We start from the raw sequence: 16846 nt of genomic DNA, 5'->3' as shown, positions 1-16846 counted from the left end.
TTGTTATGTTCACCGATTAGTCATGTTTACGGAAGCGCGGACTTCGAATGCGGAGCGCGCACCATGGCGCGCACAGCATATGTGGCTCACGGTGATCCGTGCTCGCGATGGACTTTCGACGAGGCGATTGCTACGCTGTTGACATTGCAATGCAATATAATCTTTCTTAACTAGACTTATAAGGTTGCTGACGAAACGAAATTACCCGGGCTGAAAAATAACACGACCGCACACAACCAGTCAAATTACTATTCGAAGGTTGAGCAAAAGGGTTGACGTTCGGGCGAGTTAATATTGGTTGATCATGATCGTGATCATGATTGACCTAACTCTGCGCAGCGCATGTGGCCTGTCGCTCGGAGCCCACCTTTGTAAAACCGCTGCTTGCACCAAAAATGCTTTACGCGACCAGCAGTAACTGTTTTGTAATTGTAATACTTTAGATTCCGTGGCAACGCAAAAGGATTAGAAGCTTTTCCTTTGACCGCGTTGTGAACAGGTTGAGCTATTTTCCAAATGCAGCGTTCACGCGTATCTCGAGCTGCGTTTCCACATTTGGCTGCCTGCTTATCCTGCTATCGACCAGCAGTGTGCGATGAAGAAAGTTATCCTTTCATATCGTTTGGCAGTGTGCGTTGACGTAAAAAAAGTAAACAAAACACCGTGATTTTAAAGGTTAGATTAGATGAAAAGGGTATTGTTTAATGCCAATCGGCTGTAATGACCAAACAATATATGGTATTTTAAATTGACTACAAGGAACTAAAAGTTATTGTAGTGTTGTATTGTATCGGCGCTCGTGAAAGATCCCCAAGTGGTCAAAATTAACCCGCAGCCCTCCAATACGGTGCGCCTCATCACCCATGAAGCGTCGGGGCGTTAAACACCATAATGAATGAATGAATCAATCAACCAACCAATCAATGCTGTATTGTAAAGGATAAAGTTTCTTCTAACATTTCAGGGGGTTCTGTTCCCTGTCGCAGCTTTGCGTGTGATAAATGGATTTTGCTCCGTCTGCTTGCCGTCCAAGTGCACCCAACAAACCCTGGAGTTGGTCGTTGGTACAAAGTCGTTGCGATTTATCAACGGAATCCACCGATATCTCAACTCGGTGTGCGTTGGGAAGCGATGCCGCAAAAACACGCCGCAACCGCACTGCATTTTCTCCAGGCAGTGTCGTGCACATGCGTGCTGTCAATGACTGTTTCTCGCTTTCGTTGGTTGTTCAATAACCCACCACCGCGCAGTGCTGACCAAACGACGTTTGCGCCTTGAACGGAATCGCAGCATTGGCTAAAACAGTTCCGCAAAAACTAAGCACACGGTGCGGAATACTCCTGAACTACGCTGCGGAGCACACCGCGCCGAGCGATGTTACCAGCCCAGCGCGCTCAGGCAACGCTGGTCGGCCGCCGAGAGAACTGGTTTGAGAGTATTTTCCTCCTTTCCCGGCTGCTTATGGAAAATGGTGTATACACCATTTTTTCATAGGCGCGGCCATTTTGATGACGCAGCGCCGCCTTGCGTCTGGACGATTACGCCTCCATCTTGGCATGTGCGAACGCGCTTGCTGTGCATGCGCGTGAGCTGGCAGTAGCGGGTGTTTTGATCCTGAATTTGATTCGATTAGTCTTTCGAAGGTTTTCTGAGTTCGAGACAGTTTTTTAGCCTGATCCAAGCTGAAATGGCCGGCGTTTCGACGGCCGCGGAAGCTGGAGCTGCTCGTACGCTCGTACCAACGATCAGCATCGGAGGTAAGTGATTTTGCGAAGTCAGCTGTTGCGAGCTAGTTTAGTTTGTTCGTCCCCCTTGCGTTGCTTGCATATCGTGCTTGCAAAACGGCATGCTTTGTAGGTTTGGGTCACGAAGTTATTGACTTTATTATGCTTTGATCCCTTCGTCGAACGGCCGGTAGTGATGACGCAGGAGACCGATGTCTCGCGTGTCTCTAAGGGCGGTTCTCGAAACAACAAGGCTATGTTGCTGTGGCGTGTCTCTTTATGTCGCGCGAGTTTTGCATTTAATTAGGTGTGCCGTAGTCAAGAAGCTCGGCAACAAAGTCAGGCGTGAAATTGCCGTACTCGCTCTCTAAGCCGCCCCGACAGCGTACGCATCGACCGGTTGCTGGCGGAGTTGTGCTGGAAGAAAAGTAGGCAAGAGATGTGGACTCAAGTGGAGAAGTTAAGAGAGATGAGAATTTATAAAGCGGAGGGGTGAGAAAATAATATGCAAGGAAAGGAAACGGTGATAGGGCCGCGCGCCGGGGAGCGGGTGCGGCACGCATATCACGACGGCCGTCGTAGGCTTCACGTAGAGTTCGTAGAGGCATGGAGTTCGCATACGTAGATATTGAAGGTGAAATGCGCACATGTGGCCTCGCAGGGAATTAAGTCTCGGGTGGAGGGGGATTTCACAACGCCTACGAGGCGCCAGCCAATTGTTCTTTGCAAGCCAGCATTTTTTGAGAAATTCCTTCGTGAGAATGGATATTCGCGCATTCCTCGAATTCTGGGCCGGCCCCTGTACCGTAGATGCGGCCGGAGCAGTCGCACTGTAGGGCATGCAGTGGCGTGAAGTGGCATGCAGTCTGTCAGTATCTACTAGAACTTTGTGGAGGCGACCAATGATTCTGGGCAACGCAGCGCGTGCGGATTTTCTAGTAGTCATAAATGACAGTGCTGCAATGTACATAGGAGGCTTGCGAAAACTGCTGCATGCGTTTCCAGCAGTAATTGTTGTTTTAGATTGGCTGGTAAAATAGAGATGCTGGCCGAAGAATGAGCACTTGAGATGGGTACGGTATGAATTTACACAGTATGCATACCCACAGGGGTGTGGGGTGTTGTATCAGGCAATCACCAAACTGTGAAAGGACTATCACTACTACACACCATGGCTCTGCTGGTGCTGTCACTGTCATGTTACTTGGCCCCACCTCTACTTAATTCGTATTTCCTTATCGAAGGGCTAACACCGAGTTTTACAGCAGCAAGATAATTTCACCAATAATGCAGGGTCTTCTACGCAGAGCTTGTTTCGCTGTCTTTCATCCAATCCCACAAAATCGTTTGCCCAGTGCCTTGTTTTTACAATTAACAAATTTCATAGAGGAGTTTCAAGTCCCCCTTAACGATGTGTTTTTAAACTGCCAATGTGCTTCAGAAAATTGAATTTTGGGTGCATTCTGGCTGACTGCAATGTGATGAACTGCGTGCTGAGCCATTGCTACTTTTCTCTTTTCACAGGAGACAAGACTTACCCACACCCTAGCACAGTGAAAGACTGGGTTGATGATATGAAGAAGTGGCCGCAGGTTGAGAAACCTCAAATTCTGTACTACTTAGTGAAGAGTAAGGCATGCGATTTAAAAGATGCCAATGCTTTCCGAAGCATGCAGTCATTCACGTACATGCAGAGTGGATGGGTGGGGGCCCTATTTGTTCACGAAATTGACGAGGCCCTTGTGCTCCTGAAAGGCGAAGTACGCGCCTCCCAAGCACTTGCAACATATCATAATGCATGGGTGTGTTGTGAACGGAGTGGTGCAGTAATCACTGGTGGCTGCACATGCATGGCCGGACAAGGGAAAGTGTGCAGCCATGTTGGGGCTCTGCTTTGGAAGGTGGACCTTGCAGTGCTATCTGGCTTTACTGGGGAGGGTTGCACGGACAAGACGGCTGGCTGGAACAAGGGAACGAAAAGAAACATGGAACCGACAGCTCTTGAGGACATCAACTTCAAGGTGGCAGAAAGGACCATTGACGAGGACGCCCCAAGGAAGACGCTACCTTCACTGCCTCGTCTTTGCGGCAACGATGAGGAGCTCGCGGAGTTCTACAAGAACTGCCCGTTCCAGGAAATCTTGCGACAGCCTGGTCAGTTCTACCTTTCTACGTACTCTGGCTCTTTGCCTTGTGGTTAACACGTGGGAGTGAAAGCAACTGATTGCATAGAAAAGTAGCATACTGCAAAAACAAAGTACCACGGCGCCTATCATGGTGCTCAGGATACATCTTTATTCACGTGCATATGACCACTTCGATGTGGATATGCTCCGATTACATTTCAGGGGCAGGTGGGGGGGCGGGGGGGTGAAGACGCATTATGTGAGGCAGCCTAGAAGAAAAACATGAAATACGCACTACCACAAATTCAAGAACAACATTGCAAGCAGACTTCCAGCTGCCATGCCTTGATAAAAACAGCTTTGTGATTATCTCCTGCACCATAACATTACAGTCAAAGCTCATTAATTTGAACTCGAAGGGGACCGTAAACATTTTCGAATTAGCGGGTGGGCGCTAAAATGAATGGACATGGCTTCACACCGCGCGGGCAGAAGACAAAGAAGCCACCTCTGGACTCGTTATCACGAATTAAGCGCTACTACATGTTTGTTACGCACGCCATCTGATTGTGGCCCAAAGAAAACCTGCAACAGCATGCACTGGCGCCGGCAGCGCGGCGCCCACTGCGGAAGGGAAATAATCTGTCGCAGCAGCGTAGCGTGCGTGCTACGCTGTAGTTTTTGTTTCGCTGTCTTCATCTCTAGCAAATTTGGTTTGGTTAGGATTTGCTGTAATTACTCTGGCCCGACTTATTCTGCGGGGAGTGATGGAAACCAGGGGATCCCAGTTTGAATTATTCGTTATGAATACCGACACGTTCAAATTATCGGGAGTTTTCTCTCATTGAAATGTACAGGGCTGTGCCAGGCCCGGGCATCAGTTCGAATTAACAAGCCTTTACTGTATTAGTGACTCTACATGCCTGTCATGCCTCTCTAAAAAAAGGGGGTATGTTGTTGCTTTTCCTGCACTACTTTCACAAAGTGCAGTGTTTTGGCTCCTTAGCACCAATTTCAGCCAGTACAGGCTCTATGCTGTTTACCCCCTATGTGTCCCATAGATGCATACTTATACAGAATTCTTCTGCTTGCAATTGGGGTAGATTGTGGTGAGACATGTTCATTTTTATTTCACTGCAGGCAGCCTGTTCTATGCAACCATGACCGCACCACCATGGCAGCCTCAACAGCGAGCAGACGCTATGCCTACAACATCACATGGACCTCACGAAGACACAAACAGTTTGCCTGGTGCTTGTAGCCTGTGCAACAACTTCTACGAACGATACATCAACTTGGGTGATGCTGCAGCGGGTGCCTTGGAAGCAGCCACAAGAACACAAAACCACCTCTGGCACACATCTAGAAGGCTGCGTATTACAGCCTCAAATGTTAAAAAAATCCCGAAACGAACAACAACACCTACACAAAAGGCTGTGCAGGCCCTGACCGCTCCAACGTTTCATGGAAACGCAGCTACACAGCATGGCATCAACCATGAAGCAGTGGCCCGCCAGCAGGTGGAAAGTTATTTGAAGACAGAGGTCCAGCTTAAGGGCATACATGTGTGCAAAGAAAGGCCATGGCTTTCGGCCACACCTGATGGTGTTGTAGAGTGCCGTGACGCGATCTTAGAGATTAAGTGCCCTTTCGTTGACGACTGTAGGGACTTAATCCTAAGCAAGCGTTACGACGTAGTAGAAAAAGATGGCACCTACAAACTGTCTGAAAATGGCCCCAATGGCTACTACGCACAGGTTCAGTACACGATGCTGTGTACTGGCAAAAGCCTTTGCCTGTTCTACGTATGGTCATTGAAGGCTTCAATACTTGTAGAAGTTCCCTTTAATGCTGCCTACATTGAGATGACAACTCCACGGCTTCGCAGGTTTTACTTTAACGCTATGCTACCATGCCTGGAGAAAATGCACAGGGATGGCAAGCTAGACTTGGGATCCCAGTACGAACAACTTGCCGAACTGTGAAATTTCTAGTAAAGTCGCGTCGTCGTCAACAGCCTGCTCAGGTCCCCTAGCGTTTTGTTTCCCAAGCTGAAGAGGACACTTTCAGCATGCTTATTTCTCATTACTTTATATTTATTTGTATTTCTTTTTAGCCCCATGCACGGCTCTGCTTTCTGATTGTAGTTCAAGCATTTTTGGCAGGTGTTCTGCAGTCTCACTATGCGAGACTACGCCGTCTCGAAACCTCGAACAACTCAAGTATTCTCCATTTGTTCTTAATCCTGTGTTCTCCCAGTCACACTTTCCGAATACCCCCTCCAGACATGCTCCGAATAGTTTTGGCGAGATGGTATCTCCCCGTCTTACTTCCTTTCGGAATGGGAATTTATCGCTTTGCTGGTGAAGTGTTATTCTGCCTGTACATGCCTTCTAGAAATCTTATGTAGGTCTCCTATTCTCTGGTCTTTTAATGCTTTTAGCACAGATGCAGTGTGTACTGTTTTTAATGCCGTGTAAAGGGGTTTAGTGTATTCAATGGATTTTTCGGTCGCTTGGTTGACAACATGAATGTGATCCATGGTTGACTACCTTTTCCTAGACCTAGCCTCCTCTCTGGGTTGTTGGGAGTCCAGGCTGTCACCTATGCGACTAACTATAACTTTGATACACAGCTCAACTTTTGGAACCACAAATGCACAATAAAATGTTCAAGTCCCATGCAAGGCACGGCTGTTATTCTGCACTTTCTTCAGCCTTCTCAGCAATCAGGGGCGGCTTCAGATTGCAAAGTCCCGCACACACCAGCACCATCATGTCAATGCTCTTCCGGGACTTGATGCTGAGAGCAGACTTAAAAATCCTGTAAGTCTTGATGCGATTGATTGCACGCTCTACGTGGATTCGCACGGATGCGATGCGCCGGGTTCCGGTGACTTCTTTTTCAGACAGTTGACTCTTGCCTAGGTGAAAAAAAAAAAAGTTCGTACCCAAAATTACAAAAATAGCATCCTCAGTTTGCAGCTTACAGCTGCTGGGCATAAATTCTCCAGTGCCTATGTTCTTAAAAACCCATACCAGCAGAGCATGCTTGTAGATACTGCTAATAAAAAAAAGGTACAGAGGTGAAAACTGTTAACAACAATGCATGAACGCGTGGCCTATACGTGCAGCGCAGCCTGCTGATAGCCACCGGCGTGACCAGCACGATTAGGTGACGGCGCGGCGGCGGCTTGACATGTGAAATCTATTGCCGATGCTTCCGTGTTTTGGGGGCAAGGTAAGACGCCGAACGTCCCTCACCCCGACTGCCGCTAAAGCCTATATGAAACATCTTATGCTGATAACCAGTGCAGTTTTGTTTTCGCCGTTGGTATGGTTCCGATATAAAAAAGAAGTGGAAGGTGGGTCGAGCGCAGCCATCCCAACGTAGGTTCCCAGGAAAGAAGGAAACATAAGCATTCATTCAGAAATTGCCTCAAGACATTTATTATTGGCACGGTGAAGTTTTAGCATGCATGCGCAGGAACATAAAGCGTGGCAAAGACTCGTGTGGCTTGTGACTTTCAGCATGAACCTCTCCCCCTGAAACAAGGAAGCATCGGCAATAGCTGTCGCAGCGCCGTTCCCTAATCTCGCTCGTCACGCCGGTGGCTATCAGCAGACTGCACTGCATGTATCGAAAGCCACGCGTTCGCGCATTGTTGTTCACAGCTTTGACCTCTGTACACATCGACATGATAAACTTGAAGCCATCATTTTACACAACCACACATTTGAGGTGTTCAACACACAGAAGCTACACCTGGACTATGAGGCGTGCTGCAATAGAGGGCTCTAGATAAATTTAAATCGCGTAAGGACCTTTTGCATGTACTGAAATCTTGGCACTTCAATTTTCATTCCCCCCCCCCCAATTACTCGAAACATGTCAAAATATAGTAACCTGGCTATTGTACCTGCCTCATATTTTTTTTTCTTTTGCTTGAATGACTGTTGTAATGAAACTTTTCTGCACGAATCCATAAAAGGTACGTGTTTGTAATCATCAGTAAGTATGAAGAGCCTCTCGGCACCTTTTCCGTCACTGCTCAAAAGCAATCAAAGACGTGGCACTCACCCCTAGTGAAGGCTGGCATGTTCAACTTGATTCCTTGTACTGCAAGATAAGGATCCAGAGAAAAGCCCCTATCTGCCATTATCTCATCACCGGGTGCGAAGTACTCCTGTACACCACAGTCCTTGACAATGAATTTGTCGGACGCACGGCCCCCGTAGACTTTTGAGACGTACATAATGAAGCCGTTCGGGGCAACCACAACCAAGAACTTGACTGTGTTATTAGCCTTGTATTGGCTGTAGGTTTGCGCCCTGGCCTTTTGTTTTTTTGGCCTTTGCAGCGAAACCTCCGTGCAGTCAAGGATGCACGTGGTACGCTCATAGCCACTGTCGATGAAGGACTGTGGCATGCTGCTCTGTAGCCGTGAGCGCGGTAGCCACACCACAATGTCCTTCATCATTTGGTGGAGTGCCTTCAGGACCTTGTGGAAGATCTTGCAAACGCCAGATGGCGAAGCTGAAAACCTACACGCAAGGTCTCCGTAGAGGAGACCAAGCCGTAGCCGCATCAGAGCTAAAAGTAGCTGGTCCTCAACAGGCAGTTGTGCCGATGGCTGCAGCACTCTTTCCAGGCCAACAAGGATGCTTGAAAACATCTCTGCGGACACTCCTGTATAAAACAGGATGTCAGCAGGTGACATTTGTGCTCTGACCGATGGGCGCACACTGTAGACCACTGGCTTTGAGTAGCAGTGATCCGCTGTTGTCGGGTCCTCCCACTGGGTGGCTGCCTCATGTTTGCAGTTCTGAAAAAGCAAAAAGTGCCCTTTAGACATTACAGTACATCTGACCTTCTCAGGGCCATTTATAATCGCATGACAAAAAGTACAATTGTTGTGATTACTTAACAGTCAGAAAGCCAGCTGTGGCAGTTTGATGGTGTTTCTGCAGTCAATTTTTTTAGATGTCTATTGTGATACACACTAAGTGATACCGAGAGCATAAGGCACTGCAGCAACAGTAAAACGTGGTCAGCATTTGTGTAGTCCGTTAGAAAAATTCTGCACTTCTAAATTGATTATCCTTGTCTGCCTCATGCAGTACATATTCGCATGCCATGAGGCAATAAATAATTAGGTTGCTAGTCGGCACCTTTCTTGTCCCTGTCCTGGCACTGTTTATTTCATACTCCTGTGTACCAGCTGGAAGAGTTAAATACCATGGTCACAATGCACATACAGTGAACTAGGGAACTCCTCGCTTTCTCGGCAGTGACGCAGCGGGACTTGCGACGCGAACCAACACAAACTCACATGCTCCCACAGAGAAATGGCATTGGTCAGGAGATACACGAACAGAAAGTCTCCGTCGTAGCTTTTTTTTAAATTTTTTTACCCTCCTAGTTGTGTGCCTTTCTCCTCCAGAGCAGAGTGGCTGCAAAACTCGCCCTCAGCCTTTTTTTTCTCCGCCGCTGGCTCCTTGGGTTGAAGGGTGGAAGAAGTGCATTTTTTTTCTCGCTCCCTCCCTTGCTCCGTGGTGCGATTTCGCTTCACGTTGTGTTTTCTTTTACTTTTCTCTCTGTCCTGTGAATGCCTCGCTACACCTCGCCAAGGCTACTTAGAATTGCCAGCTGTGGTTGTCACCACGAAAGTTGTTCGTCTTATCTGAAGAGTATGTGCAAGCCACTTCGTCTTAAGTAGATTTTTTTGCATTGGGTCTATGGAATACCCAACAAACCTTCCAATGTTGTTCGGCATAAGCGAGAATTCGTCTTAGCCGAGTTCGTCTCAACGGGAGTTCACTGTACAATTAACAAGGTGTTGTGTCTCTCAGCACTCTTTCCTGTAAGAAGTACTGGTCACTGAAAGGCAGTGGTAATGTTTTGAGGTAAAGGCAAGAAACATTTAAAGGCGCCATGCAGGCAAAACGTAAGTTTGGTTCATTTGAAAGATTGCCTCATTACATACTGCCACCACTTTTATCGCGAACTTTGCTCGAATAAGCTATATAAATAGGGGGAAAAAGAGAACAGGCACGCGTCACTTTAAACACTTTTCTGCCCTGAACTTGTGACGTATTATGAGCAGCTCGTTGCAATTGGCTGAGGCCGACAAAATCCAATGCAAATCAAAGAAGGAATAAACGAGCTTGCAGAATGAGCTATTTATGCTTAAATTTCAGCACATTCTTTTTGTAGCAGTAAAAGTGGTGGGGGGGAACAATGGAAGTTATAAATGAATGCAGAAACATAGAAGCAGTAGAAATGTACAAGCAACGCCTCCGCCACTGAGCCACCCGCCACGGTGGCTCAGAGGCTAAGGTATTGTGCTTCTGAGCAGGACGACGCGTGTTTGTTCCGGGGCGGCGTTCAACACTTTTCTGATGGATGCGAGATTTCATCGCATTTTAAAGATTCCCAAGTGGTCAAAATTAATCCGGAGCCCTCCACAGTGCGCCTCATCGCCTGCGTTGCGTCACCGCATTAAACCCTACAACCAATACCAGAAGCAACAGTGCATACTGCATACTACCGTAAAATACTGAGCAAGCACTCCCCTCAAAGTGCAGATAGTTCAGGGAATTTCGGGGAGGGGGCCCTTATTCAGAACTGCCCCATAATACAAAATGGCGGTGTGCAAATGTTCACCAGTGAACCTTACCTCCCCCCCTGAAAAAGAAAACAAATAATGCAGTTCATTAAGGAGAAACATTTATAGTAAACATGGAGACTATGAAGCCCCTCTGGCACAACCAGTGTTAGCAATTCATATGGTGTTGTCAACCGCGTTGTTGGTCCTTTTAGCCAGAGAATCTGTTCTTGCCTCTTGCCATCATCTGTCCATTTTCCAGGTGTCGAACAAGGTGTACTCATGATGTGCCTCTTAGAAAGCTTTAAATGTCTTCTGGCTTTCGTTATGAATGTGCCATGAACCACCGTTGTTGACAACAAAATGGCAAGCGTGTACGGAATGAACGGCTACCCTGTGTTCTCGGATTGGATTCTGGTTTAGCCAAGAGTGCGGTCAGAAGTGTTCCTGGGCAGTTTCAGTTTCACTGGTTTGGGCCATCAACGGTGGTTGGGGGAAGGGGCCGCTTGTTTGGTAATACGTGAAAACTCAAAATACTCAGATAATGAGAGGGGGGCGCTTCAATGGGTGGGGGGGCGCTTGATCGGTATTTTACGATATGTTGGCCATAGCTGCACAGTATTGGGCTTGCCTGACAACACTGGCCAACTCGCATGAGCAACACTGTTACCTGTTTGTCGAGCATAGCCAATGCTCCAAGAAACATTTACTATCAACCATAGCAAAATTAGCCAGGTACACATCTGGTCAAAAACAAAGCAAGTGCGGACAGCCATCCTATTGGTATTATAGTGCCATCCAGGGGGAGAGATGGTAGACAAGGCAACACAATATGTTCTGCCGTTTTCTGTAGCCAAAGTCAACATACTAACAATTGTTTCAAGTGCTGTTCTGTATGCACCATCACCGACGTCCCAAAACATGCGATGCAGTGGGAGTATTAAAATTCATTTAAACTGTGCATGCAGTTTCTTAGTGAATAAACAACTGTTTGCTACCGGACAAGCACTGGGGCTGGGGGCACTACGAAACACTGAATCTTTTGAATGAAACAAACCTGTATGCTAAATTCTACCCCCAGCACCCCGTGAAATAGGACAAGCCTCGAAAGGCATTCAAAACAAGGGAATAACCTGTTACAATATACATACAGTACTTCCGTCCGTCTGTGTTTCTGCACTGGTAGTTGACCGGAAAGGAGTCACGAGAAACACTCTTGAGGGGCTAAGACTTCTTGTTTCATGGCGAAGTGGCCTAGTCCCATTTGTGCTGCCATGAACTTCACGCTGAAAGCATGAGAAAAATGTGCCCAGAATAAGCCTTTAAAAACCACCAACCATGAGCCTGTTACTGTCAATCCACGGGCTGCAACATGTTTAAAGCCTTAGAGCTTAAAGGGACACTGAAGTGATTTGTAAACAATGCGGGATTACGAGCGCAAATTGTAGTCCGGAGTACCTAGGCCCTGTTTCGACCACTCTGAGCACGTTTACGCGAATTTATTTAGTAGAAAAATCAATTCGAAAATGCTGTCCTCCTCTCTGCACTCTCGCCCATTTTCTGTGGCGTTTTCGTGTGACGTCAGCAGGAGAGGAGCTGGCAATTGGCTGCGCAACTGCACGGCTCGCCGACTTTCCGCGACCGAGTCAGTCGGCCCAACGTTTAGTCCGCCGGCCGCTGACGGGTCGTCGCAATTCGCTCGATCAGTTGAAACTAACCATGTATTTGAGCGTCTGCGGGGACGCGGAGGGCGTTCATGCACTGCGTAGGCCTCAGCTAGTGAATGCTACGATTCCAAGCCGTCCTGGGAGGCTTATCTTATGCATTTTACAGCCGACAACATGGCAGAAGCGCGGTACTACGAATACTGGGATATTGAGAATGCCCATCTAACGACGCCATCGGATGTCAAACATGTTGTTTTACAGAACCGAAACCGAAACCGAAACTTGTTTGATTGCTAACCTTGGGCATCGTCCAATCACGGTGCCCCCTCCTCCTAACGTCACAGCTTAGTTTGTGCGGCCGCCACAAACCGCGCATGGCAGTTTTTCTTCTTTCGCGCTTTGTAAAATAATTACCGATTTGTCAACCGGATAAACGATGAAAAGTGTGCTAATTTGAGCCAGTCTACGCAGTGCAAGCAAAAACGGGAGCTTGACAAATTCACTTCAGTGTCCCTTTAACAAACAAGACAGAGAGGTGCGCAAGATGGTTTGTATCACAGACAAAGGACTAAGAAACAAGTACGCAGGACAGGTACTCATCCCATGTACTTTTTCTTTGTCCTTCGTCTGCGTCGACTGTTACCACACAACAAAGCCTAAAAAACCATCGCACAAAAAATTCACTACTTACGTCACTGCCGCTTGTGCCTTTGTCACCTGCGCCAGGTGATGGCCCTCTGCTTGTAGCAGTGCTGTCACTGGTGTCACACTGCAAGTGAAGTTCAATGTGAAAAACAAAACAAGTTGCAAAAAAAAAAAACCTCGGGCACTAGTCTGCTTGCTTGGCTTGAAGGCGAAAATCAAATCTGAAGTAACAAAAGCTGAAAATAAAGCTGGTGGCCACCTATCTGATCACTGCAAACGATGCAAGTGTAGCCCCCTGCTAGATAAGACAAAGTTCTTGCGGAAAGCACGAGGAAGGCTTGAGCGCGAAATTATGGAAGCTCTTTTTATTAGACAGGCGGGGGATAACTGCGTGAGTACTCCGTCCTTATCGCTGACTGATAAAGAAGTGGCTTTTTTAAACACGTGATGCATTTAGACGTGACAATTGCTTCTCGTTTTTAGTTTTTTAGTTTTGTGTATATAAGCAGCATCTTTTTCAATAAATTCTAGTTGGAAGTTCGGCACCGTGTTGTGAGTTACGTGTTCCTCTCGTCCCTGTTTTAGCGCCGATTAATTTTTAGCAGAAAATCAAATGCTTATCAAGGACAATTCTTTACTGCTTTATCATGTTTGCTTCTCTTTTTCTTTCTGTATTGCTGCAAATTATTCCAACAGGTAGACTGGCCACACTTCATGCTACAGCTTGCCCACAGTAAGACCATTCCTAGCATGTGTTGCCACATGCACCTGTCCCAGCGCACACATAAAACTACTAGTTATGGTTCCAATCTGGCTCGGTGCCAGGCTAGTGCTGTGGCCTGTGCATTTTGTCCTCATTCGTGTTGTTGCCGACTACTACGACAGTCACTTTTCACCATCAGTGAGACACCTCAGGCTTTAGAAAAAAAAAAACGTTGCTGCATCACATAGCAATGGGGCTGTTCAATCTGCAGTCCCAGACTTTCCGTGGACTCCCCGAAAAGCAATCAGGCATTCATTTTTCACATACACTCATACAGCGTGGAGAATCTCCAGACGATCTGTGGCGAGTTTGAGACTGCAAATCGGATAGCCCCAATGCTTCTTCACTTGGCAAAGAGCCCTTGTAGACTTCAAGCACGCAAACCCCACTTGATCATCTGTAACTGTTGATGCCTGAGGTGCAACACATGGCTAAGATGCAGAACCTCACAAATCTCCCAATCACATGCTCCACTCAATGGTAACTCAAAAAACTCCGCACTACGTACGTCGCTGCCGCCTGTGCCTGGCTCATCTGCTCCAGGTGATGGCCCTGAACTTGCAGCCGCACTCTCACCGTTGTCAGGCTGCAAGAACAGGTGGAAATGTGAAGCAAAACAAGTTGCCAAAAAAAAAAAAAACTTCCAGTCATGTCTCCGGGCTTTTGTTGCTTGCGGTAACACTATCCAATTTTGCGATTTTCCACTAACCATAGAAACACAAAATACATTGCCTGGTGAAGCTGTTAAAGCGATTTCCATGGACAAGTTTGTTGAAAGCCAAAAAATTGCATAATTATGATCATCAGTGAAAGTGTGCAAATGCATGAAATATAAATGTTATTTGACATTACTAACGCTCTTATGCGAAACACCTTGGTAAACCTGATTAAAAAATGTGACCATTTAAGAAATCCACTGCAGTATGAGCCTTTGAATAGGTTTACAGTGTGAATTGAACGGAAAAAATGCTTCCACACTTCACATTGAGAGCCCTTGTAAGCTCCAGCCATGTAGGCCCTGCTTGTCCACCCAATACTCCTGATACAACAGCTGCAACACATGGTCAAGAGCAGGACTTAAAGAAGTACTCACAAAATTTTCGGGTTACGCTTTTTTTTTGCTGCTATGGGCGCTTACCAACATCCCGCTAATCACAGAATGGCACATTACACGGCCGGTTGCAGCATAAATACCCGCTTCATTTATTCATGTCAGTTTCAGTTTCGAGAAAATTAACACCAAGGCAGTTGCTATGACAGAAACGCGCTCTTGACATCACTGTTCTTGTCACACAACGGCTCGTATGGATGTGCACACTACAGCGAATGAGCCCGTCCAGACCAGAAGCGTCCTGGCAGCATGCAGTCAGCCCCAAAACTCTCATGTGATACTCAAGGCAGAGTAACAAGTGCCAACAGCACCCAGCATATTGGCCACGTCACGGGAGAACTGACGTCAGCAGTTTGTCGTGAGGCGCACATGACGTCGTGGTGATGCTGATGTGGAAAGAATATCCCTTTTGAGCTTTTTCGTGCATGCAAAGTGTAAAATTAATTTAAAATATGTTAATAAATGGTTACTGTTCAAGCTTCCTAAGAAACATCTCCATAATCAAAGAAGCTTTTTACATAGTTGACTCAGCTTTGAAATTTTGTGTCAGTACTCCTTAACATCTCGAAATCACATGCTCCTCTCGACGCTCACTCAAAAAATCCACACTACGTACGTCGCTGGCGCTTGCGCCTGGGTCATCTGCTTCAGATGATGGCCTTGCACTTGTAGCTGCGCTCTCACCACCAGCATGCTGCAAGCACGAGTGGAAATGTGAAAGTAAACAAGTTTTAAAAAATATGGCTATGCCACGTAGCAATCGTTCTAGCCCATTAAGCCCATCTATTATTGCTGATGCACTAGCAATAACAGATGCAAGCATTGAAGTTAAGCTGCAAAACTTCATAATGCTCCACCTGACAATCAATCAGAAAATCCGCACTACGCACATCGCTGCCACTTGTGCCTGCGTAATCTTTTTCAGGTGGTGGCCCTCTACTTGAAGTGGTGCTCTCACTGGTGTCAGACTGCAAGTTCAAAGTGAAATATCAAAAAAGTTGCAGAAAAAAAAAAAAATCCTCAGGCACTTAGTCTGCTTACTTGGATTGAAGGAAACAACCAAATGATTATTCAAGACAATTCTTTACTGCTACATCAAGTTCACCTATCTTTTTTTTTGTGTGTGACACAAATTACCCCGACACAGAGACTGGCCACCCTTCATGCTGCAGCTTTTCCATAGTCAGAGCTTCCCTCCACATGCACCATTCCACACACGTTGCCATGTGCAACGTTACAGCGCACACAGCGCACATCACAGTGCACACATTAGACTAATTATGGTTCTAATCTGGCTGGGTGTCATGTTAGCGCTGTGGCCTGTGCATTTTGTCACCATTCGTGTTGTTGCCGAGAACTACAGTCACTTTTCACCTTCAGTGAGACACCTCAGGCTTATGAAAAAAAAGAAAAATGTGGCTGCATCACATAGCAATGGGGCTTTTCAATTTGCAGTCTCAGACTCTCCCAGGGCTCCCCAAGAAGCAATCTGGCATTCAGTTTTTACATACACTCATATGGAGTGGAGAATTTCCGCACTATCTGTGGCGAGCTTGAGACTGCAAATCGGAGAGCCCCAATGCTTCCACACTTGGCAAAGAGCCCTCGAAGACTCCAAGCATGCAAGCCCCACTTGATCATCTGTAACTGTTGATGCCCGAGGTGCAACACATGGTTAAGCTGCAGAACCTCACAAACCTCCCAATCACATGCTCCACTCGACGGTCACTCGAAAAAATCTGCACTACGTACGTTGCTGCTGCCTGTGCCATCTGCTCCAGGTGACAACCCTGCTCTTGTAGCCGCACTCTCACCGTCGTCAGGCTGAAAGACAAGTGGAAATGTGAAGCAAAACAAGTTTTTAAAACTTTGGCTGCATCACGTAGCAACGCTCGCACACTTGGCAAAGACAGCCCTTGAAGACCCCGGCATGAGGCCCCGTTGCCCGTCTGAAGCTGTTTATTTATGAGCATACAAATTTAAGGTGCATACCTAACAGACTGCAGAAGTGCACATGCTGCCAAAAACAATGCACCGGGCCACTACTGTCACCTGCACTTTACAGGGCAACCTGTTGCAGACTGCAAGGATGCAAGCTCTGTTTTCCTGCTATGATACATTAGGGTTCATAAATTTCAGGAGGTTGATGCTAGTGGCAGAGGCAGGCATAATTCTGAAGCTGTATGAGCATCGGTGGAGAAAA

General features: G+C 46.9%; 3 protein-coding genes across 4 annotated transcripts; 1 reads left to right on the top strand and 2 right to left on the bottom strand.

Annotated features, from left to right (window-relative positions):
- Window positions 1-1480: 1480 nt before the first annotated feature.
- Window positions 1481-5835, top strand: LOC144168763 (uncharacterized). 2 transcript variants are annotated; one of them, XM_077697725.1, is made up of 3 exons: window positions 1481-1757; window positions 3249-3878; window positions 4991-5835. In XM_077697725.1, exons 1-3 carry the CDS (start codon window positions 1688-1690, stop codon window positions 5833-5835), a joined length of 1545 nt encoding a protein of 514 aa, XP_077553851.1. In that variant the 5' UTR covers window positions 1481-1687. The 2 variants fall into 2 exon arrangements, with proteins under 2 accessions (XP_077553851.1, XP_077553850.1); XM_077697724.1 differs by having other exon boundaries at window positions 1481-3878.
- Window positions 5836-6543: 708 nt separating this feature from the next.
- On the bottom strand, window positions 6544-9367 carry LOC144168764 (uncharacterized). Its single transcript, XM_077697726.1, has 2 exons — window positions 7931-9367; window positions 6544-6773 (listed from the first exon to the last, which is right to left on the bottom strand). Exons 1-2 carry the CDS (start codon window positions 8703-8705, stop codon window positions 6547-6549), a joined length of 1002 nt encoding a protein of 333 aa, XP_077553852.1. The 5' UTR covers window positions 8706-9367; the 3' UTR covers window positions 6544-6546.
- On the bottom strand, window positions 8546-16463 carry LOC144168765 (uncharacterized). Its single transcript, XM_077697728.1, has 6 exons — window positions 16396-16463; window positions 15260-15337; window positions 14041-14118; window positions 12816-12893; window positions 11609-11743; window positions 8546-8675 (listed from the first exon to the last, which is right to left on the bottom strand). The coding sequence occupies exons 1-5, from the start codon at window positions 16413-16415 to the stop codon at window positions 11659-11661; spliced, it is 339 nt and encodes a 112-aa protein (XP_077553854.1). The 5' UTR covers window positions 16416-16463; the 3' UTR covers window positions 8546-8675; window positions 11609-11658.
- Between the last annotated feature and the right edge of the window lie 383 nt (window positions 16464-16846).

The sequence above is a fragment of the Haemaphysalis longicornis genome, unplaced genomic scaffold (assembly GCF_048455015.1).
Source record: "Haemaphysalis longicornis isolate Haplotype H1 unplaced genomic scaffold, Haemaphysalis longicornis Haplotype H1 scaffold_2, whole genome shotgun sequence".
Classification (NCBI taxonomy): domain Eukaryota; kingdom Metazoa; phylum Arthropoda; class Arachnida; order Ixodida; family Ixodidae; genus Haemaphysalis; species Haemaphysalis longicornis.
The sequence above is the reverse complement of the archived record's forward strand: the minus strand, read 5'-3'. Positions and strand labels throughout refer to the sequence as shown.

Excerpts from the sequence above, each read along its gene's own strand:
- LOC144168763 (XM_077697724.1), top strand. The coding sequence starts at position 3,155 with ATGTGCTTCAGAAAATTGAATTTTGGGTGCATTCTGGCTGACTGCAAT. Across the intron at positions 3,879-4,990 it reads GGAAATCTTGCGACAGCCTG|GCAGCCTGTTCTATGCAACC; the intron begins GTCAGTTCTACC and ends ATTTCACTGCAG.
- LOC144168764 (XM_077697726.1), bottom strand. The coding sequence starts at position 8,705 with ATGTCTAAAGGGCACTTTTTGCTTTTTCAGAACTGCAAACATGAGGCA. Across the intron at positions 6,774-7,930 it reads CATGCCAGCCTTCACTAGGG|GCAAGAGTCAACTGTCTGAA; the intron begins GTGAGTGCCACG and ends TTTTTCACCTAG.
- LOC144168765 (XM_077697728.1), bottom strand. The coding sequence starts at position 16,415 with ATGGCACAGGCAGCAGCAAC. Across the intron at positions 12,894-14,040 it reads CAGGCACAGGCGGCAGCGAC|TGTGACACCAGTGACAGCAC; the intron begins GTACGTAGTGCG and ends CTTCACTTGCAG. Across the intron at positions 11,744-12,815 it reads AAGGCACAAGCGGCAGTGAC|CGTGAAGTTCATGGCAGCAC; the intron begins GTAAGTAGTGAA and ends TCATGCTTTCAG.